Source organism: Opisthorchis viverrini, assembly GCF_000715545.1.
Source record: "Opisthorchis viverrini unplaced genomic scaffold opera_v5_3, whole genome shotgun sequence".
In the NCBI taxonomy this organism is placed as follows: domain Eukaryota; kingdom Metazoa; phylum Platyhelminthes; class Trematoda; order Opisthorchiida; family Opisthorchiidae; genus Opisthorchis; species Opisthorchis viverrini.
The window spans coordinates 2,515,560-2,530,307 of record NW_008751659.1 but is presented as its reverse complement, the minus strand read 5'-3'; the positions used below and the strand labels follow the sequence as shown (position 1 = coordinate 2,530,307).

General features: G+C 44.3%; 1 protein-coding gene across 1 annotated transcript in view; it reads right to left on the bottom strand.

Moving 5' to 3' along the window:
* Window positions 1-1,155: 1,155 nt before the first annotated feature.
* The window catches only part of T265_00335 (hypothetical protein), a gene marked incomplete at both ends in the record, with an annotated part of 43,411 nt that continues 29,818 nt past the window's right edge, over window positions 1,156-14,748 (bottom strand). Inside the window, 7 exons of the mRNA XM_009164080.1 lie at window positions 1,156-1,945; window positions 3,156-3,744; window positions 5,290-5,685; window positions 6,201-6,662; window positions 7,648-7,899; window positions 10,334-10,509; window positions 11,959-12,208. Of these exons, the coding sequence (XP_009162344.1) occupies window positions 1,743-1,945; window positions 3,156-3,744; window positions 5,290-5,685; window positions 6,201-6,662; window positions 7,648-7,899; window positions 10,334-10,509; window positions 11,959-12,208 (2,328 nt within the window). The remainder of the gene's footprint in view (window positions 1,946-3,155; window positions 3,745-5,289; window positions 5,686-6,200; window positions 6,663-7,647; window positions 7,900-10,333; window positions 10,510-11,958; window positions 12,209-14,748) is intronic.

Sequence of the window (14,748 nt, the reverse complement as noted above, 5' to 3'; positions counted from 1 at the left end):
GGTTATTAACTTGACCTGAGGGAACTTTTGTGTCGAAGTCCACCGATTGTCTACCAAACCTCTCTGAAGCGATGACTACCCAATCGGTCTCAAGCATTTTCCTAATGTTTGAGAACTACTGTTGTCGTTCTGGGGTTTTGCGGGATAGATATTTTGTTCATAGTCACACCACTCTCTTTTGAACGGTCGTCCTGCTGATCTGGTGTAATTATTCCGGTGAGTCCACCGATTAGCGTTGATAATTCTGTCGTACCAAGCTATAGAAGAAAGAATAGGGTGTCGCATGTAGCAATAAGGTGGTAAACAGTTGGTATATGATGCACCAAGCCGATCAGACGACCGAGCGGAAGTCAATCCATTTTGTGTGAAACAAACGAAATAACGACTACTGCTGAGATGACAGGATGGTGAATGAAACAACTTGGTGTTTCAAAAATGTAACTAGTCAAATCAACCACATATCCCTTAGAGAAGATGAGTTCTATCGGTCCTGTGAATGCTTCGTAGGAAAACGAATCCCTTTACTCAGATCTTCTGAAACGCCGTATAACGCGTGTCTGACAACAGGGTTTGATCGCACGCTGAGGCTAACTGATGCACCAACCATTTCGACGCCTGACTATATCGTTCGGCGGGCCCATGATCTTTAAACAGTTTATTGTTGACACAATATTTTTCATAAGGTTGAAGAAAACTACCGGACAAGCCGAAACCGGATTCGTCTTTCCTGGGACTCATTAGGGTAGGCGTAGTTTTCGAGTATCTATGGGCTTTACTTCTAACTTGAACAAGAGATGGTGAGCAAATAAATTTACGCACTCGTTTGCAATTAACTTGAAATTAACGAGAGAATCAAATGGACGACAATAGAATGACTAGTTTACTTTGTATAGATCGATACCAAGCTAGTATGACAGTTTACCAGTTCACTTTAGGCTGCTCACGACTATCAAGGGCTGTCGACGGATTTTCAGCAACCTTATGAGTAGTACGTTACAAATATATACGACCATCAGGGAGATTTTCGATGGGGTTTGACATGCTTCCGTCTTAGTTGTGCGGAGAATCACTCCGAAACCATGAGTGATCAGAAGCACATGCTGAGGAGCTAATATTCTAACAAGATTTTCTAGGAAGAGCCCTTAATTTGCAGTGGCCAGTTTTATTCGCGTGATTACGCAATCTGCCGCAACACAAAACAAAAACAGTCCAACATTTCAATAAAACACGCAGATGATGTCTTGCTTAATATACAGAAGCGTAACGCAATGACCAATTGGTTGGACAGTGCAGGAAAGCATTCCACATTCAGGAAATCATACTCAACACGGACCAAAGCATAAACGGCAGGAGATCACGGAGGCAAAATACCGAAAATGGAGTGGTCATCGTAGTGGTAGGTAAAAACATAACAACTGGTGATGAGTTGCCCCTTTGGCGCAATGGTTTAAATACAAATCGATTACGAATGGTGAAAAATACATGATAATGAGGAGTGGAAGAAAAAAGAGTTTGGTTTCAGTTCAGGATAAACAGTGAAGAATCTCGGACAACTTTACACGAACCCTAAGAGTTCACGAGCAATCGAGCACATCATGCCTACTGCGCATGATTTACTCCAGTCTTGAGCCATATTAAATGCACATTCGGGGGAATAAAAGGAACACGGCTTTCTATGTTGCAAATTATCTCCCAAGTGGGAGTGTCTTGATAAAAACGCGGCTTTTCAAGCTACTTCTTGATCAAAGTGAACGTCCGGGTTGGCCAGAACCAAAAGCAGCTGCGGAGGTTGAAGATTGCCCGACTCGTGCTTGTTTTGAAAGTGAGTCCATGATATAGGATAAGACGGTATTCTCCAATTGGATTGGGTCAGCCGCAAGGCTAGGTCGATTCTTGAGCACATACGAACGGTATTTGTCGAAAAGTTCCATGTAGGGCATACCACCTATGAATAGAAATTCAGATAAGACGAAGTGTGTGGTAACAGACAATGTTCAATGCATTTGTTCCAGGAACTAGCGTAATCGTTCAGTGCGCAACAAATCACGTAGGGACTTCAGACGAAACAGGACGGTACACAGAGCAGAGACGGCGCAAGAAAAAGACGCTCTAACAGGAACCCAATTTCCTCCGTTGAATGACACTATACCCGAAAAAAAAGAACTGTACCTGGAAGTAGCTAGCAAGATCCGAAAGAGGACTGACTGTCTTTCGTAATGTCCAAAACACAACGTACTTATCAGCGACATTTACTGCAAACGGGGTCAAGTCTCCACCTGTCACTGGATGCTGTAATACCACCAGATTTATCCTGCCACGCCATTTTCGCAGCACTTACTGCGCAACGAACTACCTAGAAAGTGGTCGTATCCATTGTCATGTAACACAAAATTTTAGAGGACATTAGAATATGGAACCGGCTTATATTATCGTTTGTCGCCTTTAGTTCCACGAGACCTATAAAAGTTTTCTTAAATTTCCTGAGAAAGACTCAAGCCTAAAATCTCCGGTATAGACAATTACTTCCAGGAGAAGACCGAAAGGACGGACTATACTGTTCCGGCGAATACACAATCCGCACAGCTGGTCATTTTCTAACCAGATTATTAGGTATCGAAAATTAGTCGGCGACCGTGTAATACTGCGATCAGTAGCTTACGACCGTTAGTCTTACTCATCTGAAATCACCGAATGGGTTCAAATAAAGGCGTTAATCAAGTTATGGATAAACGCACTGAAGGCTCATCGGTTAATACGGCAGAATATGCGTACACTGCCATAAAAATAGTGATACACTGCCTAAGGGGACTCGATGGGCGTATGTTTCCATGATGGGTAGCCAGAGTACACTGGTGCAATTGCAATGGGAGGTACTTAGGTAGAGGTTCACAAGTGGCGGAAGACGAGACTACCTTTACAACGTATAGATAGCACACCCGATTCATTTGCCCGGGGGACTATCAACATGTGCAAACGCATCTATTCTGCTTCTGAGTTACAACAGCAGTTTTGACAATGTTTCCGAATTAACCAAACGACCATGTGAAACAATGGCGACGAAAGCTACCCTTAGAAGGAGAATGGACTCTCCTGGGAGTTAAATCCAATAAACTCAATTTTAGGTCTGAAAGATGCCACAAGAAACAGTCACTTACTATTTGGAATCCTTGTCACTGTAGGCGGAGGAATTGGCGGTGGCTCCACAGGATGCCTCGGGATGGGTGGTGGGTATGCGGTAGGACTGACATTTCGCATGAAGTTACTAGATCCATATTGATAATAGGGATTCATAGATGGCGGGAAAGCTCTCGGCTCCAGTGGAGGTAGCTGTTGCGCTGGTGGCTGATACGTTGTCCTAAAGTACTGAAGATGCTGCTGATTTTGGGCCATGATCTCCTGCTGCTGTAGCAAACGCTGATGCTGAGCCAAAGACATACCTAGGGCTTTTTCTTCTTCATACTCGCGCCATGCTTCCTGTCTTTCGGTTTCTGTTAGCCCCTCGTCTTCTCTATGTGCCAAAAGTGAGTCATGCTCGTGATAATTGACGATGAGATGAGGAAATTCAGATAACATATCGGCCAATAGACGGTCTTTTGGCAGTTTAGGTGTAGGCCGCTTATCCGCTTCACTGGCAACCCAAATATCTGGGTCAAAAGTATATAAGGCGAGGAGATCTGCCATTGTAAAGTGTCGATCAATCTGTTGTTCATCGACGACACGAAGCGATAAGGATTGCTTGGTGACCTATAGAAGGATACGGGAAGTCATGATGTACTGAGTACACGCTCCATAATGGAACATTCGGAATGAAAATGTGAAAGGCACTCGGAAATGAAAAGTATGGGCACCCATAATGCTCTTGTGGGTCGCTTGCTTTTAAAACAAATCGGTTTTTTAAGGATCAAAGTAAAGGCATGAGAACATGACATGTGTTCAAAATTGGTGATTCGCTGCCGTAATAGTTGTACGTGGGCCGGGATACTGCCATGGCGCCAAAGTCTAAACAGGAGGACGATTAGGATCCTCGGTCTGGCACAAAAGCCAAACCGCGACGAAGCGATGTTTGGTGGGAAATACAAGTGTATTTCGATTTTTAGAGAACAAGTTGTCATACATATTCCAACCCCAAACCTGGATGACCGGGGGCTGTGTTCGTCAGACCTCTAACAATCTGATATGAGAGACTGTGAGTGTAGCGCGCGGACACTCCCCAATGGGTCGCAGAGGTACACTAACCGTCACACCACGGTTAGGTGCGGTTTCTTCGCCCGATTCTCATAGCGGTTTAACTAAAAATAAGATCAGGTTGAATACTGGATGCTAGCAGAAAAAGCCTCGCTGCGTTAGGTACAGAAAGCAAACGGAGGCTGGATGGGAACATCTCAAAGATTCACAAAGATGGCTACTGACAATGCAATGTCGGTATTAACACCAAGTGATAGCTATACTTCAGAAAAATCTCAGGAATGCATATGGATGGCAAGGTTGGCCTGCTGGGACCCTTTCATAATAATAAGAAAAAAATTTATGATTCTACGGGCACCAAGCCCAATTCATAAGTTCGATCGTATCGAAAAGAAGCGACCCGGTTATCCGTGACACCTTTTCAGCGAACAGTTGTCATGCAACCCAGATGGGCGTACGGACACAGAAAGATTCCTAGGTTTTCCTGCATACGATGACAGCAACTAGCAAGTCAGGAGTGGGTTCGAATTACAGACAATTTGGTCTGTGGCTTATATTCATCTCAGCGAAACATGAACCTCAGGAAACATGCGATATAATCTGTTGCATGGCCTGGACTATAGCACACCAGCATAGAACAAGGTCCACTCAATTTTAGATCCCAAATCTTCATTGTTGTAGGAAACCGCTTTAATAATTATTTTCACGCCCACCTACCATGCTCATTAATTTAATGTGTAACCTACATTCTGATTGCTTGAGTCTACGAGCTTTTAGCCAGGAAAAATTACAGGCGACTACTGTTATCTTATCCGAGGATAAAACAGTTGTCTTAAACCGATATAACATGGAATAATGAGGCTGACCGTCGTTTTTGTAAACTGGTGAAAACTCAAAATCCGCTCTTGATGAAAATCAAATGAGTGAAATAACCGACCAGTAGAGCATCAGAAAGAACTCCACAGTCAGCACTAGTACACACAAAGCAAAGGGACCAAAAGGTAACCGGTGAGTATTCGAAAACGGAGATCTGCAGATTGCGAGACATGGAGACGAGAAACAACACGATAAGCCAACCTAGAAATAGAATGCAGCAGCGCTTACTTGGCGATCGTAGATCTTCTCCTCCATAGTGCCTTGAGCGATCAGGCGATAAATGTAGACGGGCTTCGTCTGTCCGAAACGATAGCAGCGAAAGATGGACTGTATGTCATGACTAGGGTTCCAACAAGCATCGAACAAAATCAGACGGTTTGCTGCGGTCAGATTGATACCCAAACCACCCGCTCGCGTAGAGATGAGGAAGAGCCGTAGACGCGTGTTCGAAACGCGATTGAAACGGTGTTGCAAGTTCTTTCGGACCATGGCATTCATACTTCCATCCATTCGCTCGTAGTCATGCCCCCTAACCCATGTATTCACATTGACGTCGGAGAAATAGCGAGACAGATTCGGTCGTGGCGTAGTTTCTCCATCGGGCCCAACATCAGCCAATTCACCCTAGAAGGAAGAGGTCAAACAACATCAGATTATGAAACACGGACACAACTAGAATTCGAGAGTATAGTGTAAGGAATGACAATAGCTGTAATAAGGTATCTTGATCCGCTGGGCAATTGGCCGGAACTACGATGAAGAGCAGGGATGTATCCCATTCTTCGGTTACTGAACCATCCGACGCTGGTGTACATAGGCATCACTATTGACCCTTTACAGTGAGAATTTTAACACCAAGCAATTTGAAACTAGCTACATGCTCAAAGATTAATTAGTCCATCAGCTACACAATCACTACGGGACCTAGATCGAGATAGGTTAAACCTCAAATGTATCCATATTTGGTTGTTGAGGGGTGCATCCCAAGATTACCAGAAACAGCTACACCAGTTTGGGAAGAGTCCAGAAAGTGTGAGTCTATCAATTTATGCTGATTAACCTCTACGAGTAGATTTTGTTGCCTCAAGGACGGCCGCTTTTGAGGCCAAAAAACAAGTGAAATAGTTAAGGCGAATTACCTGGTGTACAAGCCACTGGCGATGGATCTCTCCAAGAAACCGTTCAAGTAAATCAAGCGAGAGAAGGCTCTGTGTGAAGATGATCACCTTGTCTCCAATGTCGGTACATTTCTTGAGAATGTGAAACAATACCTCCAACTTTCCACCAACTTCCAAACACCAGTCGTACTCATCTTTGTACGGTTTGTACCACCAGGGATCTTTGGAATTCGCGTCATCTCCTAATGCTTGCTGTGTGTCCTCCGAGCTATCCAAGCAGATGACATTGTCCTCAGCCTCAAAGTTGTTTTTATTTGATCGCGTGCGGCGCTTATGGGTGGTGGCTGATATCTCATCCGTCTTTAACTTCCCGGATCGGAAATCTGTTTCACTGCAGGAACTTCCGGAATTGATCGTCTCTTCAGTCGTATCGGAGGCATCGGTGAGGTCGGTGGATTCTTCGTCATTATCTTCTAGTAGGATCTAGAATGAATGAACGAGGATGGCGGAAGTGAGAGGAGGAAAGCGGAAACATAAGCAGATGTCAAAATGCCTTTAATCTGACTGTTAACAGGGGGCCCGAGAAAATTCCAACTGAATATCTGGGTTATGACATTTTTCACCAAACAAAGGCCGTTTCATGCTTCAGATGACATGCAATTCAATATACTGGAATATTTTTCCTAACATAACACTACTCATGAGGTTGCTGAAAACATTTTGACAGCCATCACTCATCATACCACAAGGGACAGATTCGGTAGGAATTTAGCTGTCTCTCCCTAACACTAAGGAAACTTGTATAGGAGTGTCATTTGCCAGTTGTGCACAATTTGGTGTCCAAGTAGAAAATAGGGTTGATGGATATTCAGTGACTGTGCATACCTGATGAGCCCAAAGGGAGGTAATACCGACAGTGGGTTGTTGAAGAGTTTTCATCAAACTTATCAGTAGGCTTATGTTAACACAGTCACTCCATGAAACTCTGAACGGAAAACTCAACTTTCCGATCGCTGCAGAAGACAATCCAAGCGCAAAGTAGCAAGGACTAAGTGTAGTATAGAAAAGTGGGGCAAGCTATACCTACATAACTGGGGAGAAAACAACTGCAAAGCAGTAGATGTATCCTACATGGAACCCAATTAGTTGTTAGTTGCATTTACAATTTAAAACCTCATATCCATAACAGAGAAGCCCCGTTGATTCACCCGAATAAAATAGAGCGAGCCAAGAGTTGTTAGCCAGCAATAAAGCGAAGCGGGTGGGGATTTAAGTTTGTAACTAAGACAAGACATCTTCTACGAAACATGCTCAGTGAGAGCACTTAGTCTCAACGGACAATACTAGAACCTATTCTAACCAAGCATTCCAAAGCATGATTACAGCAACACCGGAGATGTTTATCAGACGCAGTGGCATGCTCACATCGGGTTAAGAAAAATGTAGACTATAATAGAAACACACTTACCCGACGGGCCTCTCGGGTCTCATGGCTTCGGAGCAGGAACGGATGTGTCCACACACGGTACAGCGTTTGCTGATCACGGAACAACGTTTGGCGAGTTTCCTCACCGCGGTAATTAGTGTTTAGGGGAAGACGATCAGCGCGCACTCTGAGGTAGGTTTGATAAAGTTCACGCTGGGCTTCGCTCAAACGGCACATAACCACATATTCATAACGAGGAGGCAAATACTTCGTGAGTGCATTGTAGTCTTTGCGCTGTAAGCAAATATCAGTAATGGAGGAGTGGAGAATGGTGAATGGCTTCGAATAATATGGGAAAAGAATGGATGGATTCTACAAGTAAAGGGAACGAAGAGCAAGAACAGGAACCTATAAAACTACGGCGATCTGTACTTTCGTTGTCATTGTGAATGATGCTATTCGCCTTTAAGGATGGGGTTTACATGGTCCCCATACTCGGTGGCTGGAGACACTGAACGATACACGGGCTAACCGACGTAAGTGGCGTTATTGCTGTCAGTTTTCACTCAGAATGTGACTGGCAGTTTGAGGTGTAGGCATCCCTCTTCCTGTCTCAGTTGTTTCTTCTTTCCATTATAAGGCTTTATTCAAATAAATAGACACAATTTTGAGGTGTTCTTGTCTGGTATCGCTGTTAACGATTATGAGAAAAAACCGAGAATTCGTCAAAAAAACAGAGTCAGTTGCGTGAACGAATCAAATCGCTCAACCAGGACATTCTTTTCAGTAGAAATCCGCAATGTGAACCAAACGCAGGGACTAAGATACTGGGGGGGAGGGGGGAGGGAATCTGAGATTGAATTTTAAGAGTGTATTTGGATCCTAAATTCATCGGTCGGGAGCCCGTTCTTCCCCAGTGGAACAGCTTCCTGGCACTCCAGTAATATTGACCTTACTGGAAAGACAGAAACTCCGTCGAGACGTTTCCCTTTAAGTAGTCGGATCACATGTATGGACAGCTGGTCATCTTCGGATTACGCGATCTGATCTGTCTGACTGAAGGATGAATGGTTCCACATCCTGGGTGAGTACAGCTCAACCATACTGCTAGTCAGCCAATTCTGTCCAGATGGTGCAGTATTCCACTCGGATTACGCGAATCTGTCTGACTGAAGGATGAATGGTTCCACATCCTGGGTGAGTACAGCTCAACCATACTGCTAGTCAGCCAATTCTGTCCAGATGGTGCAGTATTCCACTATAAATCTGAAGGTCCTGGACATGCATTTCCCCAGAGTATCGAAACCGCCGATTTTTAACTGACATTAACTAAGATTTTGAAGAAACGTGGGCAACTATTAGTGCCAAATGCAACAAATGCTTAACAAAACGTGCAAAGTCCAGTTGAAACAGCTTTAAAAGTAACCCACCGCAAAACATTTGCATAAAAAAGGTGACATCTGCACTGACAACTAAGCTGTTCTTACGCTCATATCAGAGATTATGGCAGCCAAGGGATATCAAATACCAGAGACCGACCCGGGAGAAAATGCCAGATTAACATTACGCTTTCGTAAGCTGCGTACTGAGACTAAGATGACTCGGAAACGAATTGGTGCTACACATAGATACTTGACAGGGCATATCCTTCTTCCAAAGCAGGAGAAGTGAAAAGTAACGAGCTGGCTCACGCATGTGGCTGCTCTGTACTTGTGGTAGGCAAACTAACGACGAAAACACTCGGCTACCACATTGTCGGAATGAGGTTTAAGGGTATTGAAAAGGACCGAACAACTCGCAATATCGCCAGTACTTTTGAATAAAGTAGCGGGAGAAATCCTCAGTTAATGTATTAGTGTTTTATTGAAGGCCTAATGCTATGGAGATCCATAGGAGCATAATAATGTGCCCCCCAAACAAGGGCGTTGGGCACAATGAAATCAGGACCTAGTACTCAAACTTGCGGACGAGCTCGTTGAAAACGACGAGGAAAACAGTTGACGAGAAACACCTACGTGAAAACCCAGCTAAATGGGTTGAAAAGTTCCAGCTCTTCTATAGATAGATGATCGATTAAATTGGGCTAACATATACATCAAAATATCTGGACCTTTATGGAGACAATGTGACTAGTTCTGAAAAAAGACTAATGCTGTATTGTGCCTCATACAGTGAGCAAAATGAGTTTGGTTATTGGTCATCGCTGCTGGTGGAAGCACGACGTATTCGTGCATGACGTATACATGAATTGGAGCTGCTCGATGTAGGAGACCAAAATATGAATCCAACCATTGCAAGCATAATAGCACCTCATAAGACCACTCCAAAAAAAGATCCTTTTTCCGAAAAAATTGTGTTGTACACGACATAGTGTGCGAGTTACCCTCCGGAAGTAGATAATCTCCCCTCAGAAGAACCTCGTTTGGAAAGTAAAGGCGGATGAGTTCCTGAGGGATGTATTACATAGGTTAAGCAGAGAATCTTCTTCAGTATTTCAGTGTTTTTGGAAATCAACAACAGTGCACACATCTCGAAAGAAGGCGGACTAGGAGGAGGCAGCCAGCATGCGCACAAGAGTGGACGGTATCTACCTTCTGATGCAGGGATAAAGATATCCGATGCAGTCAGTTGACATGACCCGGAAGCATTGGAGCCTAGTGAAGTGGACCAATAAGAATGCAGTAGCTATTCAGAAACGCGGTGACAAATCAAAAAATGGCTGGCGTACCTGGACACAACCGTCTAGCATTTTGTACAGCACATGAGCACGTCGTTTCATCAGCTTCACATCTCTCTCAGTTGAGTTGGAATGTTGTCCATTGCGTATAGGGTTGCCAAATCGATTATTGAATTCGCGAGCGGTGCCGAGTAGATTAGGCTTGACAAAGTTCACCATGGCATGGTCTTGGAAAGGACGGTGGGAGATGGAGTAATTGGATTCATTGCGAGAAACTTGTGTGAACAAAGAACTGGAACTGTTTCCAGCTTATTGGTAAGGGCCAGGAAACCATAGTCCTACGGATCATCATCACCACTACCATTCACTGCCGTCTTAAGGATAACACCTTGAGAGCTGACCGAAATGTAGTGTACCCGATGAATGACATCACATGCTATGGAAAATTGGGTATGCGTGGGTAATCAGAGCTAAGCAAAATGGAACAAGACTGCAGAAAAGAGCGTTCGCTCGCTATTATGATTCAAATGACAGAAAATTGAAGTTATGAGCCTCTTGAGGTTCCTCGAGTACGGTTAAGTTGTAAGTGGTCGGTGTAGGCTAGGCGGTACCGGGTCACATAAGGGTATTATGTTCATTAGATGTCCGCTGCTGAGGCCCTGCAATATGGTCAGCTGCGAACTCCCCACTTTTGGACAATTCCCTGACACGGTGCAGGAGCAGTTAGGGAGTTACCTTTAAATACTATTCTGAAGTTCAAAAGTAGTGGAACTTAACAGGTTAAAGATTTACCAAGTCCAACAACATTGAGCGGAAACAGAAAGATTCCTTCGACACTGATGAAATCAATTCAATGAGTAATGGTTGGTGCGAAAAAGTAGAAGGGGCAGAGGAGAACAGAACCTCCATCAATTGTGTTTGAAATTGCTGAAATGCGGAAAAGTATCAAAGGTTTTCCATCGGTTTTAGACAAGTCGTCACTCAACCGGTCCTTCCGAAGCGAACAGAAGTAGATGAACCTAAGTAGCACACAACACCCGTGAATAGCAACCTGTTTCACGTTTATAGAATAAATGGTCGTCCATACGGGCAATATCTCCGAGAGGGAGCAATAGGATCCCATGAGGCGAGTTCTTGCCAGCTTCAACTGACAATATGCTCCACTGTGGTCTATGTTGCTTGCTGGTCACAATGTGGCCCTTGATCCGAACAGATGGGGGTGCCAGCATTCACTGACAACTAATTGTGTTTATCGGTAAGATGGATGTAGACTGCTGTATTTTAACGACTGGCAGCCGGACGCCAGTAACCTGTAATGGAGTAGAAACCAACTCCGGGTGTTCCTCGCGGTATCTCACTACGATTCCCACCTACAGTTACAGGAAAAATGAAATAAGAGAAGCATGTGTCTGCCATATACCATTTAGGTAAACCAAGGATGATGGAGACGGTGATTTCAGAGAGGTAAAATCATCTCAGATCCATCAGACGATCTGAGGAAACAGGACTATGTGAAATAAACACCAACGCTATGAGTGCAGTACCCCAAAAATGCTGCCTAACAGGGTTGGAGACCAAAACTGGTCTCTGGTGGCAATGAGAAGGAATTATTACCCACGCGCGTTTATATGGGCGATTATTCTAGCTAGAGTGCAAGAAGGTCAAGTGAAACCTACATTCATTGAGATTGTTTTGCAGCGGAGTACCAGTCAGGACAACTCGCTTCAAGGTTCGAATCTGTGATACAGCCTTGGAAAGCCCGGACTTGTCGTTTTTCAGCATATGGCCTTCATCACAAATCACAATATCGGGCCCAGGATCAACGAGAGCTTGTTTGACTGCTTCCCGATTGGCCTTACTCCGCGTTGCCCTCCTCCCATTGACGAAATTCCGGAACATATCGTACCCCATAAGTAGCACTCCACCCTGAAACGAAGGGTTTAAAAGTTGGTACGCTGAGAACTATGGTGAGCAGAACACATGCGCGAGTCGCCGCAAAAAAAAACAGACAGCAAACTCCAAAAAAGGGAAAACAAGAGCCAAAGCCAACGAGATTACGTTTACAATTCACATGAGACTGGTTTCCAAAGCCCGATTTTGGAGTAGTTGAGATGGGATCAGTTAATCAGTTTAGAAAGCCTGTGGAAACGAGTAAACCATTTAAAGTATGTTCTGGTCTAGTGCAGGACAAGTGACGTTGTCAGTGGGCAACCCAAATATGAAGACAGGGATCTTGCTTTGGATCCACCCTTTGAAGCTGATCAAAGTCAATCCTTCTAGGTGAGGTCCCTAGTAAAGGGGACTGACAAGACCTTTATTTCCATCTAATAATATCTAAATAGCCTTCAAATCTCGGTTAGGTTCTGAAGAAATCTCTTGCTATTCACATTATTGCCCGTTGGCTCCAACCACTTCGAAACATAACTCCCACGAGGTGAGTAAAAGCCACTAGATGCCAATAGGGGCTAAATATTTACGTAACATTCAAAATCTCATTTAGAGACAGATGTTATGTGACCTATCGCATGGCCTCAGAGTTAATTTGCTGTTCTTTGGTGTATCAGGTCTTATCTTCCATTCATTTGCCTGATTGATCGTACTCGGATTTGTCCAACACGCAGAGGGCATCACTTACAACATCTCGGTCACTCATTACGCCTCCTTACGTCACAAACGAACGTAAGCGTCAGATAGGTGACTCTCGTGAATGTGAAGTGAGTGATTTAAGCTAGGGGGAGCGAGCACGAATCATCAGCCTTAGTATTCTTTTTCAAGTTTGGATCACAAAAATAATCCTATATTAGCCACAAAGAACCTACTGGATAACCGTTCTGAAACGGGGATATTAGCTCATGCCTCATAGCAAGAGTTGCTTGCAATACGCCTATGTATATCACCGTATACTCACGTAGTATCGTCTACTCGGGTTTGTCGAGGCGATTCGATGGTGCGCCTATCGTTATGTGGAACGTTGAATAGGATGACGCCATCAAACTATTGATACCATCGTTTTAGTAGCTACTCCGTCGTTAATACTCTCCACACAATGAACGCTGGTGTTGGGATAGGCAGCGCATTTAAATGCTTTAAAATGGTTAGCGGAGGTCCCCTTCAGTCACAGTGAAGAACCGAACCGTGTTCTGTGTGGAATGACCACTAGCAAACTAAACGGATAAAATTTGATTTAATCATAGTTAGCATTTCTTCAAAAGCTGTTTGAATGGAGCGCGGTTTTATATGTCCTTCCTAGCAATTTATCACCACACAAAAGAGCCAAATTCCACTTCTCGAGTTGAGTAGCCAAATATCACTGGGGCCAGGACTGTGTTACCAGACTCATTCTTAGTCTGTGATGAAAAATTGACTCGCACACGATTTATGCATGCGCAATCAGGAAACAAAGATCCTGTGGCTTGGTTGACTCCAACAAGAATTGAAGCTTTTCACTGAATACTCCTACAAATTTAAACTCCTTGAAGAGAGGATCATACGTAACCTACTTTTTACTTTATGGCGACGCTGTCTTGGAAAACGACGAGCCTGTTGGAAGAATACCCCGATTCTCTGCCGCTCATGAAGCGGGAGTACTCATACCGTTTCTGCTAGGATGCTTGATTACATGAGGAACCAGTAGTTCCACAATATCCCAGCCGCTAAACCAGATTCGCAACTACCCTCCAGTACACCAGCGCCATTCTGGGCAGGGTAGTAACGACAGGTAGAGGTTAGAATCTGGCTTGTGGGGGACGTGTCCAAATTACTGTGGTCGGGTCAGCGGAACAAAGGTGGAAAGGGATGAAATTTAATCCCATCGTTCTCCGACACCGTCACTATATATGTTGATGATATGTTGTAGCTATGTATGATATGATGTAGATATGTTGTTGATTCAACGTACTTTCATTACCGTCATAGGTGCCAGTGGTTAAATACTTCAAGTCTACGAAGATCACTGCCTCGGAGAGGCCAGGTAGCAAAGATGTACATTAACACGGTCGGGACCATTGCACGATCGACTCAGAGCTTCGATCGAAGCTTCTAAATATTATACGAAACCGTGATCTGTGAAGATTTTTCCTGGCGTTGCCGGTGCGTGTCGCGCTGGACAATGTGGGAGGATACTAGAAATCAACCTTTTTGGTTGAACGTGTCTCATAACCATCATCATCATCATCGTCGTCGTCGACAGCATGACATCAGTGTTCGACACCGGTGCTTCACTGCCGTACAAACATGACTTATTTGAAAGCCTTATTGTGAAGAAAAGAATAAAGGTGGATGGGGGAGGGACTTAGTGCTAGCTTAACACAATCATTCCGAGGTGCCTACACCTCCAGACATTCACTCAGGCAATCTGGATAGAAACTGACAACAAGAACGCCACTGACATCGGTTGGCAGCCATATCTTGTAGTGTCTCCAACCAGGCACAGTGAGGATCACGCGGTCCCCATCCTGGAAGGCGAG